General features: G+C 47.2%; 2 protein-coding genes across 2 annotated transcripts in view; one reads left to right on the top strand and one right to left on the bottom strand.

The window, feature by feature from the left end:
• The window catches only part of hat1 (histone acetyltransferase 1), a 232,113-nt gene that overhangs the window by 138,992 nt on the left and 77,203 nt on the right, over positions 1 to 15,918 (top strand). The gene's annotated exons all lie outside the window — the stretch shown is intronic.
• The window catches only part of smarcc2 (SWI/SNF related, matrix associated, actin dependent regulator of chromatin, subfamily c, member 2), a 164,474-nt gene that overhangs the window by 115,633 nt on the left and 32,923 nt on the right, over positions 1 to 15,918 (bottom strand). Inside the window, exon 6 of the mRNA XM_068024936.1 lies at positions 1,728 to 1,797. Coding sequence (XP_067881037.1) covers positions 1,728 to 1,797 — 70 coding nt within the window. The remainder of the gene's footprint in view (positions 1 to 1,727; positions 1,798 to 15,918) is intronic.

The following is a 15,918-nucleotide window of genomic DNA, read 5'->3' as shown; positions in this document are numbered from 1 at the left end:
ACTTTTCTTCATACCACTGCTTTAAGTCAAACCTGAAGACCCACAATTTCACCAGCTAAAAAGGGAACAATTCCAACTCTGCCTTTTCAGGTGGAACTGGAGACCCAGCACCGTTAACAGTGAGAGATTGTGTATTTTCTGTCAACAGCAATCCATTAATGTAAAATTGTTACAAGTTACTGAACAGCCATCAGAAGCTGTGAAAATCTGGGCACTTAAAATGTGTAACTAGCCAGAATATTTAATAGAGTTGATGGTAAAAGACTAGATCCTGAAATAGCCCATTTAACCAGGATGTGTACTCAAAGGGGTTTGTCTGTGCTAGGTTCAGTACTTCTTGGAACCGTCCTCTCCAAATCCCCTGTCCTACACACCACCCTACCCTCCTCCCTGTATCTTCACTGTGTTGAAATCAAGGCTCATCACAGCGTCTCCTACTCTAATTTATTCTTTCCCAGGACTGAAACCTGTGGAACTCCTCATTTCCCTCAGTCTTCCCTTCCTCCAGCAATCTACAGGATTCTAAACCTAAGTTTGAGGTCAGCTCATCACTACTTTATCTCGGTTTCTCTCCTACTCTTTCTAACCCTAGTGGTGCCCTGCACCATGGCCCACAGCCCCACACCTGGATTTCTCAATCATGACAAAGACTGACAAAGATACATGTGGACTCCAAAATCAATTATGTGTGGGGTCTTGGAGATCTGTCAGAGTATGATAACTGAAAAACTCCATACTATTAGGATACTAAAAATAATTTCCATATACACACACTTCATATAAGATTGGATGTTGAAAAGGAGCTCAGCTTCGACATGAGTCATTGCAGTAGATGTAGTTCACACACCTGCTCTTGGTCCAGTCATGCTCTACTGTCTAGTATGGACTTTCCAGCATCACTACTCTCTCTCTGGTTCCTGTTCTCCCATTTCCCTCTCTCAAGTTCTTTGTGTCCCTCCTTGATTCCTGTTCTGCTCCCTTCACTCCAGCTCTTGCCCTGATCTCCCATTCTCTGCCCATATACAGTAAGTAAGCATTAGGCTCACAGTTTGTGCCCTCTGGGACTGGAATTTTTTCAGGTTTTTTTTCGGCTGGCAAGTGGGGCATAAGCCGTACACAAAGTAATTCAATAAAGTTCACTGAAAAACACCTTCCATGAATCCGTCCCAAAAAGTACCCGGAAATTCTCACCACATTTGTGTGGTGCATCAATTAGCCCAAAAATCTGACTGAATTTTCAGATCTAAGCCAAGCAATGAAACAATCTATGTGACAAATGTTATCAATTGGATATTTCAAAACAGAGACTACAGGCTCCTATTTATTACACTAACCTATAATTCACCAGAAAATTTGCCTTATCGGTTACTTTTTGTTTTGAATGAAGAAGGCCCTTCAGCCCATTTTATCTCATCCTTTCAGAGCAAGAGCCTTTCACTACCTCTCATTATAGCCATTAACATCCACTGGAGTAAGCAGATAGGATCTGGATTTAACAGTTTGTCTAAAGGACACCACCTCTAACAATGCAACAGTCCCTCAGTGTTGACTGGAATGTTTGCTTAGATTAGGAGCTCAAGTCTCGATTTGGGGCTGGAACCTGCAGTCAGCTGAGAATCCTACTAACTGTGCTAAGCTGACACTCGACTAGCCTATCCTCCAGTCCATGCCGTTATCCATATATGGCCATTTTAACCTAACACACCACTGAAAGCCTAGATACTTACCTGTCAGGACAATAACCCCAGTGTAGGAGGACCTGCTTCTCCCGCTTCATTATTGGCCGCACCCACTCTTCTGGAAGAGAATTGGTACATGTTAGAGACAGAGATTATGATTGATATTTATTTTAATCTGTTCAAAAAAGGTGGGTATGTCTTACTGAAAAGAAAAAATTAATTTAGTGCTTTTCTGTATCACGTGTGTACAACTGAAGAATAAAGGGTCTATCAGGTCTAATAGTGTGGTAGAAGAGTGTGTGATTATGGCCATCAGTTATGCAGTTAGCCTTGCTCATCAGCACTAAATTGTACAACAAAGTCACAATTACAAAGCAATCCCATGAATGGAAATATTATACATGATTGATTTATACCACAACTTTTAGGCACAGATGCAAGCTATAGCCACAATTACCAGACCACACCAAGGTGCTCTCAGATATGTACTGGAGGATTGTCAATAATAAAACTGCTGAATTATGAATTTATCACGAGAGAAGGAACAAATGAAATCATAAGCACCACAAATGTGAGTGAGTTGTTCAGGTTCTACTCAATCTTCTGAATTCAATCACTTGTCAAATATCTCTCTCAAAGTCATGCAAATGAAAGAGGGGTGAGGCACTGCAGAAGAGCCATGACACTAGCAGCAAGGACAGATCTTGACCAGGTGTATCTACGCTGCGCTCCGTCTGCAGGTTTGCTGAAGACGTCGTGCAGTTTGGCATCTTTTACTGTATCTATTAGGAATCTGGACATAGCGTCCAGTTTGCTGTCGTGTCTGCCGGATCATCCAGCTGCATCGATGATGCAGTTGAAGTCGCCGCCTAGGATGACCGGCCTGGACGTCGCCAGCAGCAGTGGGAGCTGCTGGAAGACGGTCAGCCACTCGCTGCGTTGAACCAGGGCGTACACGTTGATCAACCAGAGCGCAGCATTGTCGTACATTACATTGGCTATGAGGAGGCGACCACCCACCACCTTCTTAACTTCGGAGATGGTGAAGTTACCTCCCCACAGCAGAATACCCAGGTTGGAGGAATGGGAATCATTTCCCCCTGACCAGATTGATGGCCCGTGGGACCACCATCGCGACCATTGTCTGTAGGTGCTGAGGTGTGGTATTCCACACTCCTGCAGAAACAGTAGGTCGGCTTTAACCTTGGTGAGGTAGCCCAAGGTCGAAACACATCGTGTAGTGGATTTAACGCTACTCACGTTAATGGAAGCAATCTTTATACCCATTTTTAAGTTAGTTGTTGCTTCCCACACCATTTGTCCTTGATAGTCCCAGTCCTTGGGTATGTTCCTGCATACCCATAGTGTACACAAGCTGTTTCACATTCGTTGGGCTCAGAAGCTCCTCCTGGTTTCTCATGCAGGGTTTGTTCCACTGGGGTGATATCGGGGGGGTGGTGGTCTTGTAGGCAGCAAGGCTTGGGCTGTCCTCTGCTGTTGGTGTCTTTCCCCTCTGTTCCTCCTCAAAGACATCACTGTTTCCGGCTTCCCGGAGCTGGAGTGTGCCTGATGCTTCTTTGTTCTTGGTATCCCGGAGCTGGGGTGCACTTGGCATGTCGCTAGGTTTGGCGCTTTGGGTTTGGGGCGCACTGGACCCATCACAGCTTCCGGGGGCTGGGGGGCTTTATCTTCCAGCTCCTTTGAGTTCTGCCGCTTCTTTTGCAGGTGCCGTCACTCCAGCCCTTCCTTGTCCAATGAGGAGGAGCTGCCATAGTCTGTCTCAGACGGTAGCCTCCTCTTGCCACTGGTTTGGGTGGTGGTCTGTTCCCTTTTTGGAGTTTTTTCCTTTATGGTTTTCCTTTGTACCACTTGCAACTGACCAGTTTGTCCATCTGCTGCCTCCTCCTCCATTGATTCGGTCTGTAGAGGAGGGGTTTCTGGGCACAGGGTAGGTGTTGGGTCACTGGTTGCAGCTGCCTCCCCTTTCTTCTCTTTCTCAGGCAGACTTTCCTCGCTTTGGAGAGGGTTGCTCGTCTCCTTCCCAGCACCAGACACATTCGCCATTCCTTCTCCCGGTCTTTCCTTCGACCTTGCTGCCTGAGCATAACTGAGGCAGCGTTTGGGGCAGGTTTTGTAGAGGTGACCTGCCCCACCACACAGGTTGCAGCACTTACTCTGCTTACAGTCCTTGGTCTGATGGCCTTCCTTCTTGCAGTTCTTGCAGATGACTGTTCTGCAGTTAGCTGCCACGTGACCAGATTTGCCACAGGAGCGACAAACTCTGGGCTGCCCTGCATAGACCAAGAAGCCTCGACTTCCCCCGATGGTGAAGCTGGAGGGAGGGTGGATGATGGCTCCGTTGACATCGACCTTCAAGGTCACCGTGACCTTCTGCCTGCTGGTCCAAATCCCAAATGGATCCCTGACATCAGTGCTGCTGCCGGCCACCTCGACGTACCTGGCGAGGACGGTGAGTACATCCACGACAAGAACATGGGGATTATAAGGTGAATTGTCACCATCTGGTCACGTTGTGACGGCAGCGTGAAGAGTGGCTCCACTGTGAAGATCGACAGCAGAGCCTGGTTTCCCTTCTCCTTGAACACCTTCAGGAACTTGATGCATCCCGCCACGTTCTTGAATGTCAGGTCGAAATATCCACTGCTGGGGAAGTCCTGCCGGCAGAAGATGTCCACAGAATGGAATCCACAACAATCAATAAGGATTTTCTTAATGAAGAAGGTTCGGTCCACAGGTGCATCTCCTTCCTTTATCCTTCACCACCACCTGAGCGATGTTATGCACTCCCTGGCCTGAAGCTCTAGAATTGGTTACAGCCATTTTACTCAAAACCTACCTGGAACAAATTCAAAGGCCACTGATCATGGTCTCTCCCCTGCCAGGTAAATCACCCCTCAGCCTCCTCTGTTCTCAGGAAAACAACCCTAGCCTATCCAATCTTTCCTCATAGCTGCTACTTGCGAGTCCTGGCACTCTAACTCATGTAGATTTCTGTCACACTTAACAGATCTGCTCCAATTCAATTTTAACACCTGATTGCTTGAGATGTAAAATTGTTATTGAAATTCGATTCCATCTGATTGGCTGGTATATAATGTCATTAAACCTGATTTGAATTTAATCAGATCATAAACAAATCTCCTACAAAGGAGAAGCTGAACCAAGCAATCAATCAAATCACTTTTACAAACATCCCTGTCTGCCATTTTTCCCACTTGGCTTGCTGCCAGTGGAATGAAAATAAGGCTTGTAACATAGCGACATTTGAAAATGATATATTTCACATGATTATACAGCATTTTGCCTTAGTTATTTTCCCCAGAGCTATTACTTTGGGTCTGTAATTCCCTGGATGTACCAATCTAATTATTTCTCAATATGCATCCATCAGCATGACTCTATGCAACTGTCCATTTGCATCCTCAATGTGTACTAGGGTTTGTATTTCTTTGTTTTTTTCAAATGATAAGAAAACAAATGGCAGATGACTTTCAACATCTTTATTCAGGTAGTTTTTCATACTGAAGTTACAAAGTTTGGGCACTAAATTGGATAGGCCCCAAAAAGTGTTGTGGGGATCGCAATGCGCAATTAACCCGTGTCCATTGACTGAAATGCTGGCAGCAGGCCAACTTTGATGTCTGTGTGCAGCAAGTGCAACAGGGGGCCCAGCATTGTAACTTCCCAACACCACTTACAGCTAGCCTGCACCTCTTAAAGGGAAGGTTTATGGTGGCTGGAGCAGATGCTGAGAGTCATGCAGGGAAGTGACTGCCCTGGGAAAGAGTGAGGAATGGCAACATGGGAGAGAACGGGCTCCGAGGTTTACAGACACTGCACTAGAGGTCTCGGTGGTGGAGGTGTAAAGAGGGAGAGATGTCCTGTACCCAGAAGGGGGCAGGAGGCCTTTCAGACAGTCAAAGAGCAGGTAGCTGTGGCGGTCAACGCTAGGAGTCAAGCCCCGAGAACCTGGATGCAGGGCCGCAAGAAGTCCGATGACCTCACATGAGTGGTCACTGTCAGTGAATGAATCTTCAAATGCCATATCCAACTAACTGCACCATTAGCCTCAGACACTACTCAATTCACCACACCTCCAACACTCACCTACCAAACAAATTGCACACTGATGTCATGATCTGCCTGCTCTGCAGACTTACAGCAGCATTAGTTGCACGTGTGCTAATGCCCTCACCAATAGGGCGCCTGGTCCGATTCATGGCAGAAGTGTGGGTGGATGCCATTTTGGTCTCCAAATGGCACCTGTAGCACCCAAATAATGGATGCAACCCAGCCCAATTTCAAGCCCAACATGTTTTACCTCAGAGTCAAAATAAAAAGAGAGATGAATGATTTGAGCATATGGGTTTTGTTTGGATTTAGACATCAAAACAAATCACTGTCAAATACATCTCAATTGAAAGTAGAACTGTGTCTTCAAATGATTTAAAAAACAGACTGGAAGATTTATTTAAGGTGTTTTTGAGCTAAACTTTCATATGGAAGCCATTAACTTTCTTTCAAATTTCAGAGTTTCGCCAAGATAAAGTGAGGGAGAGAAATACGTCCATGCTCACACAGGAATAGGATAATTACCATCTCTTCTGTTTATATTTAAAAATCCAAGACAATTATTCTTTAAATAATATCTGTTTATATAGCTGCAGTGGGTAAAGGAAACTTCATTTATTTCCTTGGAGCTTGCTTCAATGTCTTTGGGCTGTGATCACTTCTAGATTCTTTAACTAGAAATGTGCACCCCTCCATTGCTTCCAGCCTCCGGACTTGTATGGTAACAGTGTAAAACATACCTTTTTGAATGTTTTATGAGGCAATATCTAACAAAAACAATGCATTTACTAGGGGTTGCAAATGCAACACATTTGTTTATAGGAACACCAGTAGGCCATTCAGCCCCTCGAGTCTCTTCCACCATTTAATCCTAACTTGGCTGATCTGTATCCTAAATCCATCCAATCACCTTGGCTCAGTATCCCTTAATACCGTTGGTTGGCACAATTCGATCAATCTCCAATTTAAAATTATGGACTGTCTCCTGACAATACCAGAGTATGCACAAAGCGATCGCGGACGTTATCAGTGCGTGCAAACGTTTGCCAGCGTGCCAGTATGGGTCTGTGCATGCGCGTGGTGACATCGCCACGTAATGACGTCTGAGTGTTGCCTCACCCTTCAATGGCTGCAACTGCCGTCTCCATTCCCCCCTAACAGTACCCCGCTGCCTCCCACAATCACTGCTTCTCTTCCCCACTCCCTCTCGCCATTCTCTCCCGCACCAACCTGCTCACCCCTCTAGACTGCTCCCGCCTGTTGGCCACTCTATTTTGCAGTTCCCGACTGCTTGCCGCTCCTGACGCTTCGCCACTTGAGCCCCTCCCAGCTGCTTCTCTGGGCGCTGATGCAGGATGGAGCGGCGAGCAGCTGGGAGTGGTGGGATGGAGCAGTGAAAAGGTGGGAGCGGACAAGATAAATGGCGGTCGCGGGATGGAGCGGGGTACTGTTTGGGTGGGGGGAGGGGTGGTTGCGGAGGTGGCGATAGCAGCCATTGAGGGTTGAGGGGGTTTGGGTTCCATTTATTTTTTTTGTGTCAAATTGAGCAGCACCATCTTTATTACGGGCAGCTGCTTGAGACGTCGCAGACGGTGACATTTCAGTCGATGAAGCTGCATTTGCACATGTGCCTGTACTGCGCCACCTAATGGCTATGTTGTCAGCAAACACAGCCTTAAAAATTATTAATTGGGCTAAATTGCTTTTGGTGGGAGAGAGTTCCACACGTCTAACACCCTTTGTGAAGAAATGTTTCCTAACTTTTCTCCTGAATGGCCGGACTCTGATTTTAAGATAATGCCCCCTAATCCTAGACACCCCCACCAGCGGAATTTTTTTTTTTTTTTTAATCTACCCTATCAATTCCCTTCAAAATCTTAAAAACATGAATCAAATCACCCCTTTACCTCCTATATTGCAGGGAGTACAAGCCTAGTTTACATAATATCTCTTCATAATTTAACTCTCGCAGCCTTGGTAACATTCTGCTGAATCTGCACTGCACTCCTTCCAAGGACAATATATCCTTTCTAACTGTAATGAAAGGTCACAGACCTGAAACGTTAACTGCTTCTCTCTCCGCTGTTGCTGCCTGACTTGCTGGGTATTTACAGCATTTTCTGTTTTTATTTCCTTTTTAGGGTGTGATGCCCAAACTGTACACACATCTGTCCAGATGCTGTCTAACCAGGGCTTTGTATAGCTGTAGTAGAACTTGTATATTCTTACATAATCCTTTATATTCTAGCCCTCTAGTCATAAAGACTAACATTCCATTAGCCCTTGTGGTTATTTTTTATACCTGACCACTACATTTTAGGGATCTGTATACATGGACCCCTAAATCTCTTTGGATCTCCACTGTTCCTAACTTTTTTCACCATTTAAAAAATACCCTGATCTATCCCTTTTTTGGTCCAAAATGGATGACCTCACACTTGCCTGCATTGAAATCCATCTGTCACACTTTCCCCCACTTACTTAATCTATCAATGTCTCTTCGTCATTTTATGCTCTCATCTACACTACTTACTATGCCCCCAGTCTTTGCGCTATTGGCAAACTTGGATATATGGCTCTCCATTGTATTATCTAAGTCATTAATAAATATAGTGAATAGTTGAGACCCCAGCACAGACCCACATGGGATACGACTAGTCACATCCTTCCAATCAGAACGTTCTGACGCAAGGTCACTGACCTGAAACGTTAACTCTGCTTCTCTCTCCACAGATGCTGCCAGACCTGCTGAGTATTTCCAGCACTTTGTTTTTATTTCAGATTTCCAGCATCTGCAGTATTTTGCTTTTATTTTAATGGTTTTGACCAGTTTGCTGCCATCAGTCTCTGTCTCATCCTGTTAACGTCAGTCTTACCAAAATCTAGAATCTTCGTAACTGTGCTCCGTTGTTTCTTTTCAGTCCTAACATTGAATTCAATCATATTATTATCACTGTTATTGTGCCCTTACTGTGAGATTATTAACTAAGTCTGGCTCATTACTCATTAATAAATAACTATGCCCTGCCCTCTTGTTGAGTCTGGAACATATTGCTCCAAAGAAACATCTTAAATGCACTCATGAAATTCACCACTTTTCTGGCTGGAACTACTCTGCTCTTCCCAATCTTTATGAAAATAAAATTCTCCCATTAAAACAATTCTGCTTTTGCCACACACTTCACTGACCTCTGAAATAATACATCCTGGCACTTCGAACCACAGAAAAATTATGGCACAGAAGGAGGCCATCGTGTCTGCGCCAGCTGAAAAAACTAGACACCCAATCTAATCTCCCCTTCCAGTACCAGGTCCGTAGCCTTGCAGGTTACAGCACTTCAGGTGCACGTCCAGGTACCTTGTAAATGACTTTGGGTTTCTGCCTCCACCACCGATCCGGGCAGTGAATTCCAGACACCCACCAGCCTCTGGGTGAAAAATATTTTCCTCATGTCCCCTCTAATCCTTCTACCAATCACCTTAAATCTGTGCCGCCTGGTAATTGACCTCTCTGCTAGGGGAAACAGGTCCTTCCTGTCTACTCTATCTAGGTCCCTCATAATTTTGTACACCTCAATTAAGTCACCCCTCAGCCTCCTCTGTTCTAATAAAAAAAATAACCCTAGTCGATCCAATCTTTCCTCATAGCTGCAACTTTCAAACCCTGGCAACATTCTTGTAAATCTATTCATTGCTGCTATCAGGAGGCTGGCAGACAACTCTCATTACAGTTTTAAGTTCTTTCTTATCCCTCAAGTCGAACCATAGAGTCTCCACTGATTGGCTTTCCTTACCTATATATCCTTTGTTACTAATGTTGCAATATTATCTTTAATCAATAAAGCTACCTCTGCTCCTCTTCCAGTTTCCCTATCCCTTCCAAACACATTATAATTGGAATATTTAACTCCCAATCACGACCAGCCAATTACTATAGAGTCTAAAAACACTACTTTTACTTACATGAACCAAAGAACTTACTCCACTGTCTCGGCAGATCGTTTAAAAAAAAAAACCAAAACTTTTTCTTCTAAATTCAACACACTTCCCTATTCCCCAATGTTGCCAGACGCTGGAGTCCTCCCCTTGTGCTGCCGATCCCAATTTCTGCTCATCTCTAGGTTTCCCCTCCACAGTGCTGCCAAACCACAGGACGGTATTCACTCCCCCATGGTCCCAAAAGCCAAAATTCCTTCCCAAGACATCAGATACCAGTGTTCATTGTATACTGATTTGATTTAATTGTATGCAGGTGGTGGACATTAACTGGGGATTCACTTGTGCTCTTCTAAATAGGAACAGGTCCCTTCCTTTCATTAATTTGGTACTTCAAAAGAGGTATAAATAGGGACAGACTGAAACTGTGGTTGTTGGGTTAGGAAGTGGCATGTTTGTAATGTGTAATTCTGTATCAAGAAGATCACAACCAGAGACAACTACTAATCTCAGAAATGTGCACCCCTCCAACACCCACCCACTGAGCCCCACTTTGAGTGACAGCCATGCCTTTATACCCTCCCTCCTATCTCTCTCTCTCTCTTTGAGGCAATCCACATGACTTTTGGTTGCCTCTCTATTAATTGTGTGTATTGGAACTGTGCAGAGGAAGGAAGCCACTCTCCCATCCCAACATCTAAAGAAGGGTTGGATTTTCCCTTTTCAGTGCCCTTCTGTGCAGACAAAAGTCGTCGTCGGAAACATCAAGCTTAAGACTTGGGGTGGGTGTAGCTCGCAAAGCTTCAATGACAACTCCATCTTCGCCGCTGGCGGGGTCTGCAAGGACCTATGTGGGAATGGCTGCCTCTGCTGCTCCTGTAGGCCCATCACCTTTTACATTAATTATTAAAATGCATGAGGTGAAGAGCTACACTCACCCCAATATGATGATACGAACATACTAATTAGGAGCAGAAGTAGGCCACTTGGTCCCTTGGGCCTGCTCCGCCATTCAACAAGATCATGACTGATCTGATTGTAACCTCAACTCCACATTCCCACCTACCCCCAATAACCTTTCACCCCCTTGCTTATCGAGAATTTATCTACCTCTGCCTTGATATGATCAAGGTGTGCATTAAAGCCATGGCTGGGTTGTTGGCCCTTCAGCCATTGTAGGCACCTCGAAAACATATGGGAAGGCTGTGTTCTTTCTGAAGACCGAGCAGGCCGTGCACCTGGCCCACGAGAAGGGGCTCACGGTGGGTGGGACCCTCCTGCTGGTGGACCCTCTTGAGGCCACTGTGCAGCAATTGATCATCTCAAGCGTCCCACCCTTTAGCCCGGGTGAGCTCCTCCTCCCCCACCTTTACCACGTGGGGGAAGTGAGGTTGGGGATGGTGTCGATCCTGCTCGGCTTCAGGGAGACCAGCCTCCGGCATATTTTCTCCTTCCAGCACCGAGTCTTTGTGGAGATGGTGTGGAAGGAGGACAGGGAGTGTGCATTCTCCCTCAGCATCAGGGGGCCACCTACCAAGTCTTCTGGACGTTGGAGGGTGTGCGGTACCACACCTGTAAGGAGGTGGGGCACGTACAAGAAAACTGCCCTGCCCCCAAGGCCGCCAAAACTACCCAAGCGGCAGAGGCTGGCGCCGCCGCCCCTCCCCTGGCTCCCATTCACACGTCTGAACCCTTGGGCATGCAGTTGGCGTCAGCGACAAATGTCATCGCAGCTGCCGGCGGGGAACATCCATGTGGAAGGAAGGCACAGCACAAAACCAAGCACCTTGAGGTGAGCATCCCCCACACCCCAATGGTGTGAGCCAGTCTGCAAGTGTTCCTGTGCCCGTGTGCAATCCCGTGTGACTCTGCGACTGTGCCCGCTTTGGTGGAGCATTCATATCCCACGGCCGGGCCCAGGTGCGGGATCGAGAAAGAGAGGGAGGGTGCGGAGCTGGGGGCCTTGATAGACATGAAGTTCTCCTTCCCTACAAATCCCTCCCGGAAAAAGAGGCGGCGGTGGGAGACAGCCCAGAGAGGGGATGGCCCTCTGTGGAAGAGGAGTTGGTGCCCCTCACAGATCCTGCTGCCGCCACCTCCCACTACCACGCGCTGTCATCAGGGGTTGTCCATCCCTTGGGAGGGTGAGACAAATCCTTCTGTCCAGCCTGTACTTCCCAAAGGTGGGAGGTGACCCCTGCTCGAGGGAGGGGCGGAGGATCCACCTGGTATGACCCAGTCACTCGTCGCCGTGTTGGGCATTCTTCGAGGCTGAGACGGGCGAGGTCGATGAGGCTGAACACCCCACCGCCCTCCCCACCACCAAGTGCTGACATGACCAGGACCTGCTCAATCTGGCAGAGGATTGTATTAAGGCGGCCCTACATGCTGGGCGGTGGCGGGGAAGGTGAAGGTCCCTTTCTCCATCTCTGTCTTTAGCACCAGGCTACTGGTGATGGAGCTTTTCTGTGTGCCGCTGTACAGCCCAGTGCCTCAGGTGGAGCACAGCAAGGCCCTGAACCGCTGCTGCTCTCTGACCCCCAGATAAGCCCAAGAAGGACCCCTCTGCCGTCAATCCTGCAGGTAGGATGGTATCAGAGATGGGTGCCTGACCTCGTACCCCAGCGTCTCCCCTCATACCCCCCCCTTGCTGAATGCCGGGAATTCCAACCAATTGCTTGGGTCGCCGTGACAAGGTCCAGCTGGTCCTCGACCCATGGTCGGAGCTGGCACTGTTCGTCAGGTCTGTTCATGCTGCTGTAAAGACTGCGGGCATGAACAAGAATGTGAGGCAACTTGAGCTGCACTGGCTAAAGATATTCCACACTAGGCTGCTGAGGGAGTGGAGGATCTCCGCTCCCTCCCCACAGTAGGATGTAGGTGGTGTTGCACAAGACTCTTGCCACGGAGATGAACTTAGCCAGCCTCAACATCAATGGCAGCAGAGAGGCACGCCACATGACTGGTCTGTGTCAGTCGCCATCCTTTCCCTGGATCAGGAGAAGGTGTTCGACAGGGTGGATCACAAATAGTTATTAAGGACTCAGCGGGCATTTGTGCTCTGGATGCATTTCATCGCCCAGATATGAATTCTGTATGCTGCTGCGGAGTGGCTGATTAAGGTTAGCGGGTCTTTGACGGCACCCCTTTGCTTTCAGAGAGGAATGTGTCAGGAGTACCCCATGTCCAGCTAGTTAGAACATAGAACATAGAACAGTACAGCACAGTACAGGCCCTTCGGCCCATGATGTTGTGCCGACCCTTTAACCTACTCTAAGATCAAACTACCCACATACTCTTCATTCTACTATCATCCATGTACCTATCCAAGAGTCGCTTAAATGTCCCTAATGTATCTGCTTCTACTACCACCGCTGGCAGTACATTCCACGCACCCACCACTCTCTGTGTAAAGAACCTACCTCTGACATCTCCCCGAAACCTTCCTCCAATCACCTTAAAATTATGCCCCCTGGTGATAGCCCTTTCCACCCTGGGAAAAAGTCTCTGGCTATCCACTCTTATCTATGCCTCTCATCATCTTGTACCCCTCTATCAAGCCACCTCTCATCCTTCTTCGCTCCCTCAAAGAAAAGCCCTAGCTCCCTCAACCTTTCTTCATAAGACATGCCCTCCAGTCCAGGCAGCATCCTGGTAAATCTCCTCTGCACCCTCTCTAAAGCTTCCACATCCTTCCTATAATGAGGCGACCAGAACTGAACACAATATTCCAAGTGTGGTCTAACCAGGGCTTTATAGAGCTGCAGCATAACCTCGCAGCTCTTAAACTCAATCCCCCTGTTAATGAAAGCCAACACCCCATACGCCTTCTTAACAACCTTATCAACTTGGGTGGCAACTTTGAGGGATCTATGGACGTGGACCCCAAGATCCCTCTGTTCCTCCACACTGCCAAGAATCCTGTCTTTAAGCCTGTATTCTGCATTCAAATTCGACCTTCCAAAATGAATCACTTCACACTTTTCCAGGTTGAACTCCATCTGCCACTTCTCAGCCCAGCTCTGCATCCTGTCAATGTCCCGTTGCAACCTACAACAGCCTTCCACACTATCCACAACTCCAGCAACCTTTGTGTCATCGGCAAACTTACTAACCCAGCCTTCCAATTCCTCATCCAAGTCATTTATAAAAATCACAAAGAGCAGAGGTCCCAGAACAGATCCCTGCGGAACACCACTGGTCACCGAGCTCCAGGCTGAATACTTTCCATCTACTACCACCCTCTGTCTTCTATGGGCCAGCCAATTCTGTATCCAGACAGCCAAATTTCCCTGTATCCCATGCCTCCTTACTTTCTGAATGAGGCTACCATGGGGAACCTTATCAAACGCCTTGCTAAAATCCATATACACCACATCCACTGCTCTTCCTTCATCAATGTGTTTTGTCACATCCTCAAAGAATTCAATAAGGCTTATGAGGCACGACCTGCCTCTCTCAAAGTCATGCTGACTATCTCTAATCAAACTATGCTTTTCCAAATAATCATAAATCCTGTCTCTCAGAATCCTCTCCAATAATTTGCCCACCACTGACGTAAGACTGACTGGTCTGTAATTCCCAGGGTTATCCCTATTCCCTTTCTTGAACAAGGGAATAACATTTGCCACCCTCCAATCATCTGGTACTACTCCAGCAGACAGTGAGGACGCAAAGATCATCGCCAAAGGCGCGGCAATCTCTTCCCTCGCTTCCCGTAATATCCTTGGGTATATCCCGTCTGGCCCCGGGGACTTATCTATCCTCATATCATTCAAAATTTCCAGCACATCCTCCTTCTTAACATCAACCTGTTCGAGCATATCAGCCTGTTTCACGCTGTCCTCACAAACGACCAGGTCCCTCTCACTCGTGAATACTGAAGCAAAGTATTCATTAAGGACCTCCCCTACCTCCTCCGACTCCAGGCACAAGTTCCCTCCACTATCCCTGATCGGCCCTACCCTCACTCTGGCCATCCTCTTGTTCCTCTCATAAGTGTAGAACGCCTTGGATTTTCCTTAATCCTACCCGCCAAGACTTTTTCATGTCCCCTTCTAGCTCTCCTAAGTCCATTCTTCAGTTCCTTCCTGGCTACCTTGTAACCCTCTCGAGCCCTTTCTGATCCTTGCTTCCTCAACCTTAAGTAAGCTTCCTTCTTCCTCTTGACTAGCTGTTCCACATCTCTTGTCATCCAAGGTTCCTTCACCCTACCATCCCTTCCTTGCCTCATCGGGGCAAACCTATCCAGCAGTCGCAGCAAGTGCTCCCCAACTCCCCAAACAACCTCCACATTTCTGTCGTGCATTTCCCGGAGAACATCTGTTCCCAATTTAAGCTCCCCAGTTCCTGCCTAATAGCATTGTAATTCCCCCTCCCCCAATTAAATATTTTCCCATCCCATCTGCTCCTATCCCTCTCCATGACTATAGTAAAGGTCAGGGAGTTGTGATCACTATCACTGAAATGCTCTCCCACCGAGAGATCTGCCACCTGGCCTGGTTCGTTGCCAAGCACCAAATCCAATATAGCCTCCCCTCTAGTCGGCCTATCTACATATTGAGTCAGGAAACCTTCCTGGACACACCTGACAAAAACTGCTCCATCCAAACTATTTGCACTAAGGAGGTTCACATCAATATTAGGGAAGTTGAAGTCACCCATGACAACAACCCTGTTACTTCCGCACCTTTCCAAAATCTGCCTCCCAATCTGTTCCTCCGTGTCTCTGCTATTGGGGGGTCTATAGAAAACTCCCAATAAAGTGACTGCTCCTTTCCTGTTTCTGACTTCCACCCATACTGACTCAGTAGTCAAACCCTCCTCGACGACCTCCCTTTCTGCAGCTGTGATACTATCCCTGATTAGCAATGCCACTCCCCCACCTCTTTTACCTCCCTCCCTATTCCTTTTGAAACATCTAAACCCCGGAACATCCAACATCCATTCCTGCCCCTGTGATATCCAAGTCTCCGTAATGGCCACAACATCGTAGCTCCAAGTACTGATCCATGCTCTAAGTTCATCACCCTTAATCCTGACACTTCTTGCGTTAAAATAGACACACTTCAACCCATCATACTGGCTGCAACTTTGCCCTGTCAACTGTCTAACCTTCCTCACAGACTCTCTGCACTCTGTATCTGCCTGTTCAACAGCTACCCCATCCACTGATCCGTAGCTCCGGTTCCCATCCCCCTGCCAAACTAGT

The sequence above is a fragment of the Heterodontus francisci genome, chromosome X (genome assembly GCF_036365525.1).
Source record: "Heterodontus francisci isolate sHetFra1 chromosome X, sHetFra1.hap1, whole genome shotgun sequence".
Lineage (NCBI taxonomy): Eukaryota > Metazoa > Chordata > Chondrichthyes > Heterodontiformes > Heterodontidae > Heterodontus > Heterodontus francisci.
Note: the sequence above shows the minus strand (reverse complement) of the source record. Positions and strands in the feature narration are given on the sequence as shown.